The sequence below is a fragment of the Denticeps clupeoides genome, chromosome 3 (assembly GCF_900700375.1).
Source record: "Denticeps clupeoides chromosome 3, fDenClu1.1, whole genome shotgun sequence".
NCBI classification, from domain to species: domain Eukaryota; kingdom Metazoa; phylum Chordata; class Actinopteri; order Clupeiformes; family Denticipitidae; genus Denticeps; species Denticeps clupeoides.
In genome coordinates, this window is record NC_041709.1 from 13,618,617 (window position 1) to 13,634,988 (window position 16,372).

The 16,372-nt window shown below is 42.1% G+C and overlaps 2 protein-coding genes across 3 annotated transcripts in view; one reads left to right on the plus strand and one right to left on the minus strand.

Annotated features, from left to right (window-relative positions):
• The window catches only part of aff1 (AF4/FMR2 family, member 1), a 33,020-nt gene extending 30,033 nt beyond the window's left edge, over window positions 1-2,987 (plus strand). For both annotated transcript variants that reach the window (XM_028973945.1, XM_028973946.1), the window contains one exon: window positions 9-2,987. In XM_028973945.1, coding sequence (XP_028829778.1) covers window positions 9-133 — 125 coding nt within the window. In that variant the 3' untranslated portion in view covers window positions 134-2,987. The remainder of the gene's footprint in view (window positions 1-8) is intronic.
• Window positions 2,988-3,263: 276 nt separating this feature from the next.
• On the minus strand, window positions 3,264-9,562 carry LOC114787143 (macrophage mannose receptor 1). Its single transcript, XM_028974969.1, has 17 exons — window positions 9,312-9,562; window positions 9,023-9,197; window positions 8,718-8,939; window positions 8,207-8,376; window positions 8,066-8,136; window positions 7,862-7,962; window positions 7,633-7,752; window positions 7,392-7,538; window positions 6,802-6,956; window positions 6,026-6,125; window positions 5,708-5,943; window positions 4,893-5,082; window positions 4,528-4,776; window positions 3,902-4,084; window positions 3,711-3,767; window positions 3,417-3,562; window positions 3,264-3,308 (listed from the first exon to the last, which is right to left on the minus strand). The coding sequence occupies exons 1-17, from the start codon at window positions 9,489-9,491 to the stop codon at window positions 3,264-3,266; spliced, it is 2,547 nt and encodes an 848-aa protein (XP_028830802.1). The 5' UTR covers window positions 9,492-9,562.
• Between the last annotated feature and the right edge of the window lie 6,810 nt (window positions 9,563-16,372).

Below are 16,372 nucleotides of genomic sequence, written 5' to 3' on the forward strand. Positions count from 1 at the left end.
TTTTGTAGGGCTGTTGTTGGCGGTGGACTCTACTTCGGGCCCATTGAGCCTGACCTCCAGCGTGAGTACAATGGCTCGTTACACACGGGAGGGTCTACACTGCCTCAGACTGAGCACCCAGCAGACCCACTGACCCCTGCCAAAATATGCCCACCCACCCAGTCACCCCTCTCCCCTTTCTGATGTTTCACTCGCACAAGAGAGAAAGAAGAGAAAATATGGAACTGCGTTCTTTTGCACTTTGTCTACTTCTAAACTATGTCAATGCCCTGTCCATTTCTTCCCTGCGGTCCCAAATGCACCTGGAACAAGTGAGGACGGTATATAGCAGCATTCACCATAATCACAGCTCAGCTCACACACAGGCACATATCATTTATTTGAACATGTTCTAGCTGTGAGCGACTCTAGCCACTGAAGGACTGAACGCCTCAATCACAACTCATTCTGCCCAGTCTTACTTTGACATGGTGACTGTGGACAAGGCAGCAACGTTACCCAGTGCTACAGACCACTACAGACCAAAAAAACACCGGTCCAGTGCCGACGTGAATATGTATATTACAAAACTGATGAATTAATAAGCAATGTATGGATTAGATGGGCCTCCAGGATCTCTGCTGCAATTGTGCCAGAGTAACTCGTTTTTTTTTATTATTAATAATATTAAAAGAAAATTGTGGTAATGTAATGTTTTTTTTTTCCCCAAGTTAAATGGATTTCTGTTGCAACAGTATGAAACCAGCTATTGTTCTCCTACCTGGAATGGCAAAGTATGAGTGAAATCAAAAGTCTTAACATTTTTACACCTTCACAAAAATGTATTTATTTTTTTTGTTCCTCAATTTCTAATCCGAGTTTGGGATGGATCCTACAGTATGTCATTTTTCAGATGAACACAACAGACCCAGCATGGATAATTTAGAACCAAGTGACATTTTACCAACTGACAGGAGGTCTAAAAGCCAACTATTTTCACAGATTTGTCAGAATTAGAACTGTTTCTAAAAATCTTGATTTTGAGTCATTTTGATGAGAGAGCTGATCAGCTGCCTTCATTTGACATCTCCATTTCACCCAAAATGTCACACCAGTCAGGTTGTCACCTCTTGATGCGGTGAAGGTGGACGTCTGTCCGAGATACTAGTGGATGGCCCTCAACGTCTGCCCCTGTTCTTGCATTTTAACAGTGTATGAAGTCTTTACCTGTGTGCCTTACTTGTGTCTGAATTGTTGCAAAGTATTTTGTCCCCCATGTCCCCTCTTTCCAAAGGCCGAATGTATCCCACTCTCCTTCAACTGACTTATTTATAGTGATTTTCTGAGTGACTCATTGCAAGATTAAGTGCAAAGTGACTTGCTGGCCGACCCCCAGCTTTGGAGACAACGTGTTTTTAAAAAGCGGCCATCGGCATTTGCTCCTTCTCAAGCCATCCCTCAGTGTCAGTCCACATGTTGCTGCCTAGAAGCAAGCGACCTGTTAGCAGGTACTGACAGGAAGGGGTGCCTCAGAAATTCTGCCCTCCAGTATCACTTCCTACAAAAATGCAGGGCCGATGTAAAGAAAATGTATTGAAGGAGATGAGGCCACTTTTGTTAAACTAAATCCACTACCATAGATACGATTTGAATCAGTTAAATCCACTGACTAACCATTGAATCTTAGATTTGAGTGCCTATATTTACACAGTGAACTTTTACTAAACAGGTTTGGAGAGGATTTTTTTGGTAATCCTGTAACAGCATATCAGGTTTCCGGTTGACAGGTTTACTTGAAATTAGTATGGTTAATATACTAAATGATGTCTGTTTTTCTTTCAAAAATTTAATCATGTTGCCCAATGGCTTCTGATGGTTTCAGTTGAATAGGACTGTGAGGGTATGATTTTTATTTTTTTTTCCTTTTTTTAATTATATTGAATGAATTATATTTATTGTTGCAGCTTATCTGTTAGTGACCAATTTATTTATTTTCTATTGAATACTCCTGCTGTACTCCTTCACTATTATTGGTGACATCGGCATTGAAATATCGTCATTTGTGATCTTACAGTGTCTCACACTAATCCAGCCCCCCTCCCTTTTTGCACTTTGATTTGATTTAATGTAATTGAGTGAAATAATTCTTCCTTTTTGTAATCATGGTATCATGAACCCATGACTTTAGTGACTGCTGACCATAGTGAAAGGTGAACAGAGCATTAAAATCTAATGATTATTTGAATTACTGAAGTCATCTTATATAGTGGCTGACTTCACCATTTGGCGAAATCTGAGCCATGAGGTACTTATTTTCGTATATTATAAATATGAATTGGGAACTCACTGGAGATGTTGTCCAATGGAATTTGAGGAGGGAAATTGTAAGAACTGCACATGGAATCACTATAAAGAAATATGTATTTATTTTACACCCAGTTTTTGAAAAACAATGAGTACACATGTACAGTGGCTTTTAGGTTTGTTTCATGTTTGATTCCTCCAAAGAAGGCTGCTTTTTTGTATATAAGCATACTACTTTGACATCTTCTCAAATTGTTCAGGCAGATCTGCACATTAAAATGAAACCTGTCTGGTTTGTGTGTTTTGTACAGGGGAAGTTTCTTGTTTTTGTCTCAATCGCTTGAGCTCTAAACCTTCTCTCTAGTCAGTTCTCGCTCTACAAAACGAGCATTTTCTTGTCTAGCTACTTTTTTTTTTTTTTTTTTCCCCCAACCTTAAAAGAATTGAATTTTTTTTTACAAAGGAATACCCAGAATTATTTTGTATTTCAGCTGTTTATTTTGCCTTGTAAACATATGTAAATAGCTGTAATGTATATGGCAGTTCACTTTAACACCCCCCACCACCCTTTTTTCCTTCTTCAATAAAGCTATTTTGACTTTTTGTAGCTTTTGCTGCTCAAATGAATGGTATGTATGTCCTGAACAGCTCTGCTTGGTAAGATGTTTCGAAGGCAATAAAATGAAGAAAATGTGCAAAATCTGTCAAGTTTTAAGAATAATTTATTTAATGTACACACATGCATTTTGGCCTATAATAGCTGTTTTAGTAATTCATTGTTTAAAACATTTTATTAAAATGATACAACATATATACATAACATCAAAAGAAGTATTTGACCATTTTAAATTGTACATAAATATTTGGCTCTTTTTTTTAATTTTTTTTATTTTTTTTTGAAAATTCGCAGTTAAATTTCCTGGTACAATAAATGCACTGTGATTCTGCTGAAGCATATTTAGAGTATCAAATGTCTCAATTTAACTTTCAGACTCTCCTGAAAAATTTGGATTGTGGAATGCAGGCTGAAAAAGAAGAGAAATAAAGTGTCATGATAATAATGCTATAATTTGTATGTGTATAAATACAAGGTTTAGTTAATTTCAGATGTAAAGGGCATTATTTGGCCTTACCACGTCAATATTGTTCTTCATTTCTCTACTGGGGAGGCTGATGTTGCGGAGTTTGACGCCACGCACCCTAAAGACATAATACAGCAGCCCACCTATCAGAGCAGCAAAAATTAATGCTCCTATAATGGCCCCAGCGATCAGTCCACCTGTGGGAGGAAAGTGCCACAAATTGGAGTTTAATATTTACCTGCAAATCAGTGAATAATTCAAGAAAATTCCAATTCTACTATTTGATCAGCTAATTAGATCATTAAGCATTTTTTTTTTAAATCCAATGCAGCTGAAACTACTCACTATTATATGGAGGAGGGTCTGTAGGTATAACAATTCCACCTTCATCGGTGGTGTGGTCTGCAGGAGAAACATTTTTTATTTTATTTTTTTTTTTACTACAGATGAGTATTATACTTACAATGTGATGAAACTTTATATAAGGACACACACAAAAAAAATGCTATCTTGTAAAGAAAAAAAAGTGTGTTTACATTTCCGATGGCGACAAGCAAATCCTCTCTTTTCCAAGCAGTTGTTATCATTCCACAGGCCATCGGGGTACATTTCCACACAGTCCTCATTGCCCAGGTTCGCACCGTGGAATATTCCATTGGGTTCACCCGGAGCCCAGTTCACAAAGCCAAGTGCAGTCATGTCGGTCCAACCCCATCCAACTGCAACGAGCATTCAGAAGACATAATATAGCAATCACATAATATAGCAGCATTTATGCTACACACTGTGTCACACCATTGAATATGTTCCTCCATTTCTATGCAGTTTTCTATGCCGTGCTGAGTTATAGACAACTGCTGCAGCTATTCACACGATGCTGATCGTGTGAAGTCATGACGTTTAAACTGTGCTATAGCCGTAACATGAAAGTGAAAGGAAGATTGTCACTGTGAAACACTGCAGCACAGCATAGTGCACACAACGAAATGTGTGAGCAGTGGGCAGCCATGACAGGCGCCCGGGGTGCTTTGCGCAGAGGCGCCTCAGTGGCACCTGTGCGGATCAGGATGCGAACCAGCAACCTTCTGATTACGGGGCCGCTTCCTTAACCGCTAGGCCACCACTTCCCCGTTAGAAAAACATTACAGGCGGAAAAACGCACAGGCGGAGTCTCTGGTGAGGCCAATCCAGATATTATGGTATTTGGTGTAGTTGATGTTCCGGATGAATTCCACTTCGGCTCGGCTGTGAATGGACACCAGATCAGCTGAGCCCAGCTGACAGTAGTGCCGTGCCTCCGGCCAGGACATCCCTTTCTGCCCGTTGTACACAAAGTAGCAGTAGCGGCCGTATGGCCACCAACCAGGAAGGCATTTCCCAGTGCCAGGTGCATGTGTAGGAGGTGGAGTTTCTGAGGATGGGCACACAAATCCATATGTCCTCATATTACATTCTAGATCACCTACTGACAATCATGTTGGACATGATCCGATATGATAGGAGGGCGTAGGGTTCGAAAAGACCCACCTTTGCTGATTTTGCAGATATAGGGCTTAGCCATAGTACAGGCCGTGTCGTTCCACGTGCCATGGATGAAGTATGATGGTGCGTGCATGCTCACACATCCCTCTCCCTTGTGATTGCTCGGCTCTCCAGGACCCCAGTGAGTGAAGAAGACCGGCCAGCCATCCGTCCATGAGTACACACCGCTGTCTTCCTGCAAGAGCAAGCACACATGCGCTTTTTCTGTTACATTTCCACACACTTCCCATCTCCATATAACACATAACCTTTCTTTTCAGTTCCCACAACATGGGTCAGAACATCTCAACATCAGGTCTTGTGGAATCTTGACTGGCACTGAGTGGTCGGTACCAACCAAAAGTGGTCCAAGGACTGACAAGCTGAGAACTGGTGACAGAGTCAGGGGCTGGTCATGACAGAAAGGTGTCAGAAAGCATCAAAGTGTATAACAGATTGCTGCGTAACCATGGTGACTCTGGCCCATCAGAACTGGAGCTAACGATGAGAGTAAGATGCACTATGGGAAGAAGACAAGCCGGCAGAGGCAGTTTGATCTTCTGACCATGGTTCTACTGGGAATTCTCAGCTCTTAAAGATACACACACTACTACAACTGTGTGATGTGCACGGTCTCTTTCAGCAGGATAATATTTATATGCTGACAAGGTTTTGGTCCTGGAAACTACAGGACAATTCCAGAAGTGGTATAGGCAGGTAGTTTTAATGTAGTGTCTGTCAGATTTGTCTACAATTTCAGTCTCATTAGATTATGAGCTGTTTGTTAATGTAATTAAAGTGACCATGTAAAATGTCTGGACCTGTCTCCTGAGGCCAATCCAGGCATCTGACTTCCCCTGCACAACAGCTCCAGCTATGAAGGCCTGATCATAGCTCATGTCCACACTGGTCAGATGTCCTCCCTCTTTCCTACAAGCGGCTTCAGCTTCCTCCCATGGCTTGGGCTCATCCACCACCAGCTTGTAGCAATTTTTATACCAGGAGATGTAGCCGTCTGGACAGGGGTTCTTGCTAGGTGGTGGTGGGAGGCTGCTGTCTGTAAATGTGGAGGGTTAAGCTGGGCAGTTCAGGTAGATGATGAAACAGTAAAAGTGTCATACAGTCGGGCTGATGCTCACCTTTCTTCCTAGAGCACACCCAACCTCTCTCTTGATTGCATTTGTCATCGTTCCAGCGGCCAGTCACAAGATGGTTGTGTGTCATGGCCACACAGTGTTCCTGTGTGAGATCAGCAGGCAGAACTCAAAACCAAATAGTTGTGCATACGTCATCAAACTCTTAAAATATAACTTTGCTCCACACAAACATTCACACCACTATTCTATTTTAATCATTGATTAATTGATTTAAGACCCACAATGTAAGATGACACCGCTTTTTCAGGCCAAGACAACATCCAATTGCAACTCTCCATTGTATGCTGTACTGTGTTGTGTGTAGTTTGTGTTGTGTGCTGCAGCATGGTCCTGTAGGAACATTTCACTGTGCTTGTCCTACTTGTCTGGTCATTTAAAATATGTGACACATTCAATTGACACTGCAATTGTCTTAAACCTTACAGAACATCTAAGACAGTGTAATCATTTTATCCAATGATTAAACAGGTTTTGTCTTTCCTTGTATTTAATCATTGATTGGTTCTATCTGTAAATGACATTCTGTTCACCCTTTTTTTTAAATCACCCATATAAAAGATGATTGTGATTGGTGTGGTAAACATTTACTGCAGGCTTCTTAAAGTCAGTCAGCAAAAACAGAAGGCTACATCTGTAAATCATTCATCTGAAGGTGCTACTGAATTATATATTGGATACCAACAAACCCTGCGTACCATGGTCCAGATATCTATGATTCAGCACAATGAGAGTGATGTAACCCCATGCACACGGCCCACCTCGCCATCATTGTTGTTGGGCTCCTTGTCGGCCCAGTTGGTGTACAGGACTTGGCTCACACCATCACTCCAAGTAAACTTGCCCTCCTGGAGCCTGTCTGAAAGGCCAATCCATGCTGGGAAGACCAGGTCCCTCAGGTAACTGGATACAAAGTCTGGAACACAAATGGGGTTTATAGTGATGCAGAGGCAACTGCTGCCTTTTTAAACACATGCGCATAAAAATTGTTTATTCACTATACAGATTGAAAAAACATCAACAATACAATATAAACAATAAAAAAAAATTGAGCATCACATATGCAATGTTGTTTTCTAGCTCGTTTAGGATTGTCGAGGGGGCCAGAGCATTCATGTCATTAATATTATAAGATAAATGTTTCACTGCTAATCACAGAAAATAGTCTCTTATTTTGTTGCAGCCTCCCTCTGGAATTTTGGCCTTGCATCTGCTTTTTTTCATCTGTATCATGTTCTTTGTTATGAGTGAACAAGCTTCATTTATTGATTTTAGGGTCACAGTTTATTCAGTTCATCATAAGTGTATTTACCAACTGCTGAGCAACTTTAAGAAGAAGAGATAACCTCACCATTTTCATAGTGATTATCGATGACAGCCAGGTCTCCTCCATTGTCCTTGCACCATTTGCGAGCCGTGGACCAGTCAGCTCTGAAGTTCTCCTTTTTGGAGGCTGTTCCTTTAAATATGAAGCACTTGTTCCGGAAAAGCATCCATCCTGGCACAACGGAAGAAGCAGAACTAGACTTAGATCATCCGCACATGGCATGTCATGTCATGTGATGAAATGTTAGAGGCATTTACTGACTTACCATTGGGGCAGTTTCCTGACCAGGCTGGGGTTGGGGGTGCGTGTGTATGGTGTTCTCCAGGCAGCTTCTTACAGACATAGCCAGCATTCACCAGGCCACAGTTGGCATCATTCCAGGAACCTGCATGGAAAACATGGAGAAATTACATTTGCACACCAATACACTCAAATTAAACCCTAAAAAGTGAACTACACAGAACCTAAAGTGCACCACTTTGTTGTAGACAGACCTGGATATCGGTTCATTTGCACACACTGCTCCTCCCCGTTGGCATTATTGGGCTCTCCTGGCCCCCAGTGAACATATGTGATAGGTGACATGTCCACCCAGCTGCAGAACGTATACAGAGAAAGAGAAATGTCATGATGTTTCCATAAATACAGAGGGAATCAATTACATAATTACATCAGAAGGAAAGTTGTTGGACACTTACTGGTAATCTCCACCTGCTACTCCAACCATGCGCATCCCGATCCAGGTGGCCTCGACCTGTCCTGTTCCAACCTGCAGGAAACAAATGGAATCTGTTTAGGTTTGACCATGGCTGTATTTGCACACATGAGCCCACACATACCATGCTGACAATGTAGGTCTGCTCCTCTTGGTCGGCAATCGAAGCAAGCAGGGCGTGTTCCTGATAACACTTGTACATGGCTTGGTAGAAGTCCACAACATCTGTGTCATTGAAGTAATAGCAGACTCCTCTGTACTTCCTCCAACCAGGGTTAGAGCCACAGTCAGGAGCTGAGAGATGAAAAAGATCCAAATTGGCTCCGTCCCACAATTTTCTCTCACAGTCCTCTGGCCACAAGGTTAATTTATTGTTTGAAAGATTCTTCACATTGGCCATGGGTTAGAAACACCATATGTCTTTTAACAGATTGGAAGCAGTCATATTCAGATATTGTGGTCAATAACGTCTAGGCCAGGGGTCACCTACCCTGGTCCTGGAGGGCACTTGTCCTGTACATTTTTGTGTTCGCCTGATTGAACCTCTGTACTCGTTTTCACACAGTTCTTGAGTTAAATGAGGTGTGGTAGAACATGGAAAGTTCTAAGCTGTGCAGGACTTGTGTCCTCATTACCTGGTGAAGGAGGAGGGGCCGTCGGAGGATTGACAGGCTTTTTGCCCTTGGCAATCATGCAGATCCAGTCCTGATGGGCATCACAGTTGATGTCGTTCCAAAATGATGTGCCATTTGCTGTGGTCACCAACTCCACGCAGTCCTCACGGTCACCGTGGTCGTTGGGCTCACCGTGACCCCAGTTGGTATGGCTGACAGGTGACCCATCACTCCATTCATAACCTTGAATAACACAATAAGATCAGTCTATACTAATTGACACTGATAATTCTGTTGTCAAATGCAAACGGTCTGTCAATTCTTACCGCTCTCTATGGGGTTGTGCCTCAGGCCGATCCATGAGGTCTTGCCCTTCGTGTACGTTGCAAGGAAATTCTCCTCTTCGAAATTGTGGATACTGATCAGGTCGGCTTCGCGGGCTACACAGTCCAGACGCGCTGCCTCCCAGCTCTTCTTCTCTGAGTAGTCAACTGAGAAGAGCTGGACAGAGCACCAAACACGTAGAACCAAGTTACGCTGATGCTGGAAAGTGAGATGTCTAATATGTGTCTTATTCACATACATTTTTAGGTTTCAAAGGGATAGTGGTCTCACCCTGTAGCAGTTCCTGAAGTGCGGCTGCGCCGTCCAGCCAGTCTCGCAGCCCTGTGCAGGTGGAGGTGTGGGAGGTCGCGTGGGAGGGGAAATCCCATCTCGTGGTTTCTCGCATATGAAGGAGTGAGACTCCTCACAGGCCCGGTTGTCCCAGAACCCAGCCACAGGTTTCGTTGTCATGGTAACACAGTACCCTCCATTGTTATCTATGCATACAGAAGTTATTTATGCACCGTGCTCTCAAGCCATTATTTATGTCATCATTACACAAATGAATTACTCTTCACGCTAAATAACCAAATCTGCGGTAGCAGTGATTGTCTAGTAAGATTGTGTTCCACGGGTTCTACTCAACCAGGCTGGTTCTTGTCCCAGTGGGTGAAGCTCAGTGGTGCTCCACTGTCCCAGAAGTAATCCACCCCAACGAGAGCTCCATGGCCCCTCAGCCCAATCCACCAGTCACCAGAGTAGCTGTTCATCTTCACCGTGAAGTGAGCCTGCTCATAGCTGCCACAGAGCATAGAGAGTATCTCACCTTCAGCATCATTTCCACTCACCTACTCACACGTGCTGATATATATTTGCATAAAGGTGTTTTTACTGCTCCCCAATCCCATCCCTGAAGAACACAAAATGTAAACCCTTTCCCTCCTTTACAACACTTCCAATGTAAATGGACCATGGAGAACAAAAAAATAACAAAAAAGTAAAAAAAAGTGAGTGGCAACGCTATTTCTTATATAATATACTATTTCAGATTAAAAAGCACATATTTTATTGATAAAAGAGTAAGTTAACCAGTGCTTGTAAAATAGGACTTTGACCATGCTTTGGAATAGGACATTGACCATCAGGGACTCACCGGTCCAATATATGCAGCAGTGTTCCATGCTGATGTTCACAAAACTGTTTAGCTTCCTCACGGGTCTTAGGAGTCTCTTCAAACCAGTAGCAGGAGTATTCAAAGGCATCCCAACCCTAGAGTCAAGAACAGGACAAAAGAACGTAAACTCAGGACCATTTCTCGTTTTAATTTGGAGAAAAAGAGAAGAAGCCTTACTAGTGAGCATCCGTAGACAGTGGGTTTGACTGAAGGCATTGGAAAGTGAGCTTTGGGCTTCTTGCAAATGAAAGTGTTGAGCTCAGTGCAAGTCACATCATTCCACCTGCCATTCTAAAGTTAAAAGAGAATTAATGCTGAATGTCTAAATTGGCTGGAGCTTAGTGACTAATAACCCTGCTTCAGATCCCACCATCCAGGGGGAAATGATCCAGTAGGTACTGAATGTACAGAAATAAATGGATGCTGTGGGACAGACACCTGATAATGCATCTCCACACAGTCCTCTTTGAAGCCCAGGTGGTTGTTGGGCTCCCCAGGTGCCCAGTGCGTGAAAGTGACCTCATGATAATCAGACCAGATGAAAAGGCCAGGAAAGTCAAGGTCATTAAGGCCAATCCAGACATCATTGGTTGCTAAAAGGGAATAAGGAGGGTGGGTCTGTGAGGCTGTGTTCCAAAATTCAAGTAGCTTCACTCTTTTTACAAGACACCAGGCTTCTCATACCCAAGTACAGGTAACTCTCCAGCCAACTCTGTTCGGTAAGGGAGGAGATGGAAACCAAGTCAGCATTGATGGCCCTGCAGGCCGATCGTGCTGCATACCACGTCTTCTTTTCCTCAAAAGGCTTGTAGCAGAACTCCCCAAATTCATACCAGTCTGGCCCGGCACAACGTAGCTCTGCATTGGAGAACATAGTCACGAGACACAAGAAAGGCTTTAGCAGAGATATGATAGGTTCCCTTACAGAAAGCGTTTCTCGTTTTTATCTGAGAATATCAATATTTAAAAAAAAGTGTTTATGTTCTATTCTGTAGCACAGCCTACCTCCATCCGCAAACTCGTAAGAAACTTGATAGTCACCATCAAATCTATGATATAGAACAGAATTTATTGTATTTATCTACATAAACACAGCATCATGTAAATTCTGCCTAATGCAGTTAGGGACATACTGGTTGGAGGTGATGCCATTGCGGGTTGAGCCGGGATAGAACGATAGGCCAGGTGATTTGAGAAGGGTGCAATCACCACCGTTCTCATTCAGAATGACCCCAGCGTGGATTGCAGCTGCACAGATATTAGAGTCCTACAAGGAGCAACACACACACATACACAAAAGATGCTTTAATATAAAGCAAATAAAATGATGATAACACAATCGGCAACATTTGGCACATACTCCACGATATGTCATGGTTCCAAACACATTGTAGGGCTGAGAGGCACATCCGGCAGGGCAATGGACCCTGCATACACACAGAGACATTATATTATAAACATTAGACATTATATTATAGACATTATACATTAAACAAGAACGTTCACTTACAGCCGTCGATCAGTGGAATGGTCAAAATTGACCTTTGAATTGCAAGAAATGGCATCTGCAGAAAATTAGTAAAACAAAGGCATTGGCTATTGCACTGCTTTAAACAAATAATTTATTCTATCAATGCAGAAAAAAAAAAGTTGTATCTGTGCTCACAGTGTGGAGTGCAGCCCAAGATCTCCAGGCGTAGCCCCACTTCTCCACTGTATGTTAGGGGCAGGATACGGATAAACTGCACCGAGACAGGGGTGCCCAGGAGCCGAGTCTCAGGAGAGTTCCTGTCTACACTGCCCACAAACTCCTACATGGGATCAGGGAGCAGCACAAACCACATCTAGTATCTGTAGTATCTGAGGTTCAAACTGTGTAGTAACCTGGCTGAACTACTCTCTGTACCCCTCCATCTTCAGTGTAGTCCTTCCATGTGGTGCCGTCTACACTGGTCTGGATCTTGAATGTAGTCACCCAATGGTCTGTAGCTGGGCATCCCTGGATGACGACTCCAGTGACCTTCTTGGCTTCTCCAAGGTCCACTTGGATCCAGGAGCTTGTGGCTGTGGGTACATAAAGCTAATCTGAATGCATGTTCCAGGTCCTTTGCATAACTGACATGAACATATATGTACAGAATTTCCAGTGCCGTGTTACAGTGGTGCTGCACTCACAGGAAGAAGCAGGCATCCAGCAGGAACTGCCTTTGAGCCGTGCGTGTTCCGGACCTTTCCCAGACATGGAGGATGAAGCTGTGATCATGGAGTCTGTGATGTTACCAAGCTCCATCCCGAGTCCCTGGACACATACTGGAAAAAATATGCCATTTCTTAGCACACAAACTCACCAGAATGACTGAAGAATGGACTGTAATGATTACACCAGAACTCTCACCATTCTGCTCGCAGCTGAACACCACCTCCATGTACTTGGAGATGGTTGGACAGGGATCATGTTCAACAGCCGCAAACACAAAGCAGATTTCTCTGTTGTCACAGTATTTCCGTACTAAAGGCATGATGCCTTGTACAGTACAAGATCCTACAAAAAAAAAAACATTTTTAATAACGTAAATTTTTAATCAATTGACTGAAATTGATTGATGACAATTAATTATACAGAACCTGAGGCCCCATCACCATGAGGACAGATTTTGTCACTTCTCCGCCCATAGAAAGCAGACTGGATGTTGATAACACTGTTCACGGCACAGTGAAGGACGAGGCTGCTGTCCTGACAGGCATACGCTGTGGTGAAACCTGCAGGATGGTGAACAGAATCACTCTGTTAATGTTATTTTCAGTCACTGATGGTTAGCTTCTATCAGCTGAATTGCCATGTTAGTAATAATAATATTAAAATACCATGGTGTGGTGGGGGAGGCTCTGGGGTGTTTCCTATGAACAATAATAAAAAAAAAGAATTACATTTTACATGTCACATAACAAAAGATAAATCTGTAAGAACCTTTCCAGGATCAAGGCTAATGTACCTCGCCTCTTGCATATGTATCCTCTTTTGTTGCTACAGTTGTCATCATTCCAGTAGCCTGAGTTAATCAGCATGGAAAGGCAGTCTTCCCCATAGTAGTCATCAGGGTTGCCTTAAAGAGCCCATGGAGTGAATAAAAAAAAATGACACTTTCCCCAATTACCCAGGTCCTCACCACAGTAAACAAATAAGAAGATAATACATGGAAAGGTGACCACATGATAAGCTCTTCCTATGAGCAAATGAATATGAACTAATTACTTAATAATGATCACACAAAAGGAGTTGGTGCCTATTTGTAATGTAGAAAACTGTAAAAATGTGGTAAACACTGTCATCCATTTGTTTAAAAATTTGGTCAATTTGATTGTAGTCTTCAAATAATGTTAAATGGCAATTCAAAGTGAAAAAAGAAACTTGACACATCATATAAAGTACAGGTCAATTAACACTTCTTTATGAAATATTTTCATGACCATTTACATTGGTAGATTATCAATGAAGGCATCAAAACTATGAATGAACACATGTGGAGTTATGTACTTAAAAAGTGGAGACCTGGCCTCCAAAGTCACCGGACCTGAGCCCAATTGAGATGGTTTGGGGTGAGCTGGACCGCAGAGTGAAGGCAAAGAGGCCAACAAGTGCTAAACACCTCTGGGAACTCCTTCAAGACTGTTGGAAAACCCTTTCATGTGATGACCTCTTGAAGCTCAAGAGAATGGCAAGAGTGTGCAAAACAGTAATCAGAGCAAAGGGCGGCTATTTTGAAGAAACTAGAATATAAAACATGTTTCCAGTTATTTTACCTTTTTTGTTAAGTACATAACTTCACATGTGTTAATTAATTGAATGAGAAGGTGTGTCCAAACTTTTGGCCTGTACTGTATTCAAATGCTTAATTGGAAAATCTTTGCCGTTTGTTCTTTGTAACTAAACCAGGTTCTAGATTCTCTTGAATCATAGTGGTGCCATCGCTCACCTGAGTTCCAGTTGATGTATCGGAAAGGAGAGCCATCTGTCCATTCCCAACCTCCCTCCGTGACCATATCATGACCTCCCATCCACATGGACACACCCGTGGGGATCATCTGCACTTGAGCTATGACACAGCCAAGCATAGAAGTGTTAATTGTCCTGATAAGGTCTCAACATCAGATTAAGAGCACATGACAATACGGGGCTGTGTATTTATGCAATAACAGGCATTGCAATCTCATGGTAGCAAGTATGTAGCACAACAACTAGTCCAATTTGTACTCTACCATGGATGAAACCCTGTTCAAAAGGCTCAGTGATGCTCAGCAGGTCACCACCCTGGTTCAGACAGTCATGGCGAGCTTCCGCCCAGCCCCTCATGGATAGGGAGTTGAAAAGGTAGCAGTAATCATTGAAGGGATCAGACACCCAGAAGCCACACTTCTCATTCCAGCCTGAAGGCACAAACAGAGAGTACTCAGCAGACATTCTTATACCACTTTTCTTGACTACAAGGGTTGGTCATATCAAGCAAACATGACATGTCTTACCAGGGCCTGAGGTGGGGGGGACGGGTGGAGGTCCTTGCCCTTTCGCTGAACAAAGGAGAAACCAAGAATCATACGCAAGGGTTTGGTTTACATTACGATAGCCAGAGAGAGAGAGAGAGAGATGAATATACTTAGTGTACCTTTCTGACAGATAAAAGGGAATGAAGACGTGCAGGGCAGGTCATTCAGGGTCCCGGGGTTGTAGTGTTCCACACCTCGCATATGAACACAGTCCTCATCGCCTTGCCAGTTGTCTGGCTGATTTGGCTCCCAAGGGAGAAAATCCTGGAGGATTCAATGAAAACATAATTCTTGAGCAACATGTGCATAAAAATCAGCTTCACATCCAAAAAGGATCCGACAGGGATTCCTTTACTTACAGTTGGTGAACCGTCTGACCAGACAAAGTGATTCTCGTTCTGAATGTCATTCAGGCCGACCCATGAGGACCTAGACATATGTGCTGTATTCACAAACCAGAAGACGGCTTAATAAATCTATTCCAGGCATATTTAGCCTTATCAAATGCCACTGTGCCACTGTGATAAAAAAAAGGTTCACAATAACCTTTGCTCACCTGTCAAAAAGCTGACTTGTTCTGCAGTATGAATGCTAACCAGATTTGCATTTTGATTGACACAATAAGCCTCTGCATCATTCCAGTTCTTGGTCATCTCAGTTTCAAAGTGGTAGCAGTGGTCTCCAAACAGCAGGTAACCTTCATCACAGTGGGAGTCTGGGGACAATTTCGGGGTTTAGAATGGTGCACTCCACATTCTGGAGTGCACCACTGAAGCATACAGCTCAAACAAACGTACGAAACAAACGTATATTGCCATTTAACAGAATTTATGTTGCAATGTAAATGTAAATACATTTCAATATATGATAAACTTTCCCATACATTTGCAAAGCCTTTTCAAAAAATAATCTCATGTAATGTTTTTCAGTATATATAATAATATATTAAATAGTATAACAATGTATTTATTCAATATATAAAAATGGCAATAATTGCAGTATTTTCATATATTGTCATATATCCTATTTCATATTTATATATTGCCTATAAAATATATTATTATAGAATATATCAACATATATTACTATGTACCATTCACAATATATGAATACACACAAAATATATTGTAACATAATATATTGAGAAATATATGCGTATAGGATTGTACCACATTGTACTATATTTGTTGAGTCTTCTACTGACCTGGACGTGCAGTTGGTTTGATATTCTGACCCCCAGACATCTTGCAGATATATCCCAGGTTTTTAAAGCAATTGGTAGTTTCCCATTTTCCTGAATAAGTACCTGAAGTTTGCAGAAGTAGAGAAATGAGCTGTACTGCAGTTACAGGGGGCATCGTATTCTATGTCTTTATCAGTATGAAATGTATCCTGCAGCAGGTTCTTATTCACTTCACAATTCTGCTCAGATCTGTTTGCAGCTTTGAAGTGTCCCTCACCTGTGAATATCTGACCACAGTCCCAGTTTTTTTCTGTGTTCTGAGGAAAATTTGCATTCCAGTTAGAAAATTCAATTTGTGTCTTGTCCACCCACTTGAAGTTGCCATCCTGGTCCTTATCTGTCGTGAACAAAAAGGAAAATATTCACTGGAGCATTTGAAAAAAAAATTCACAT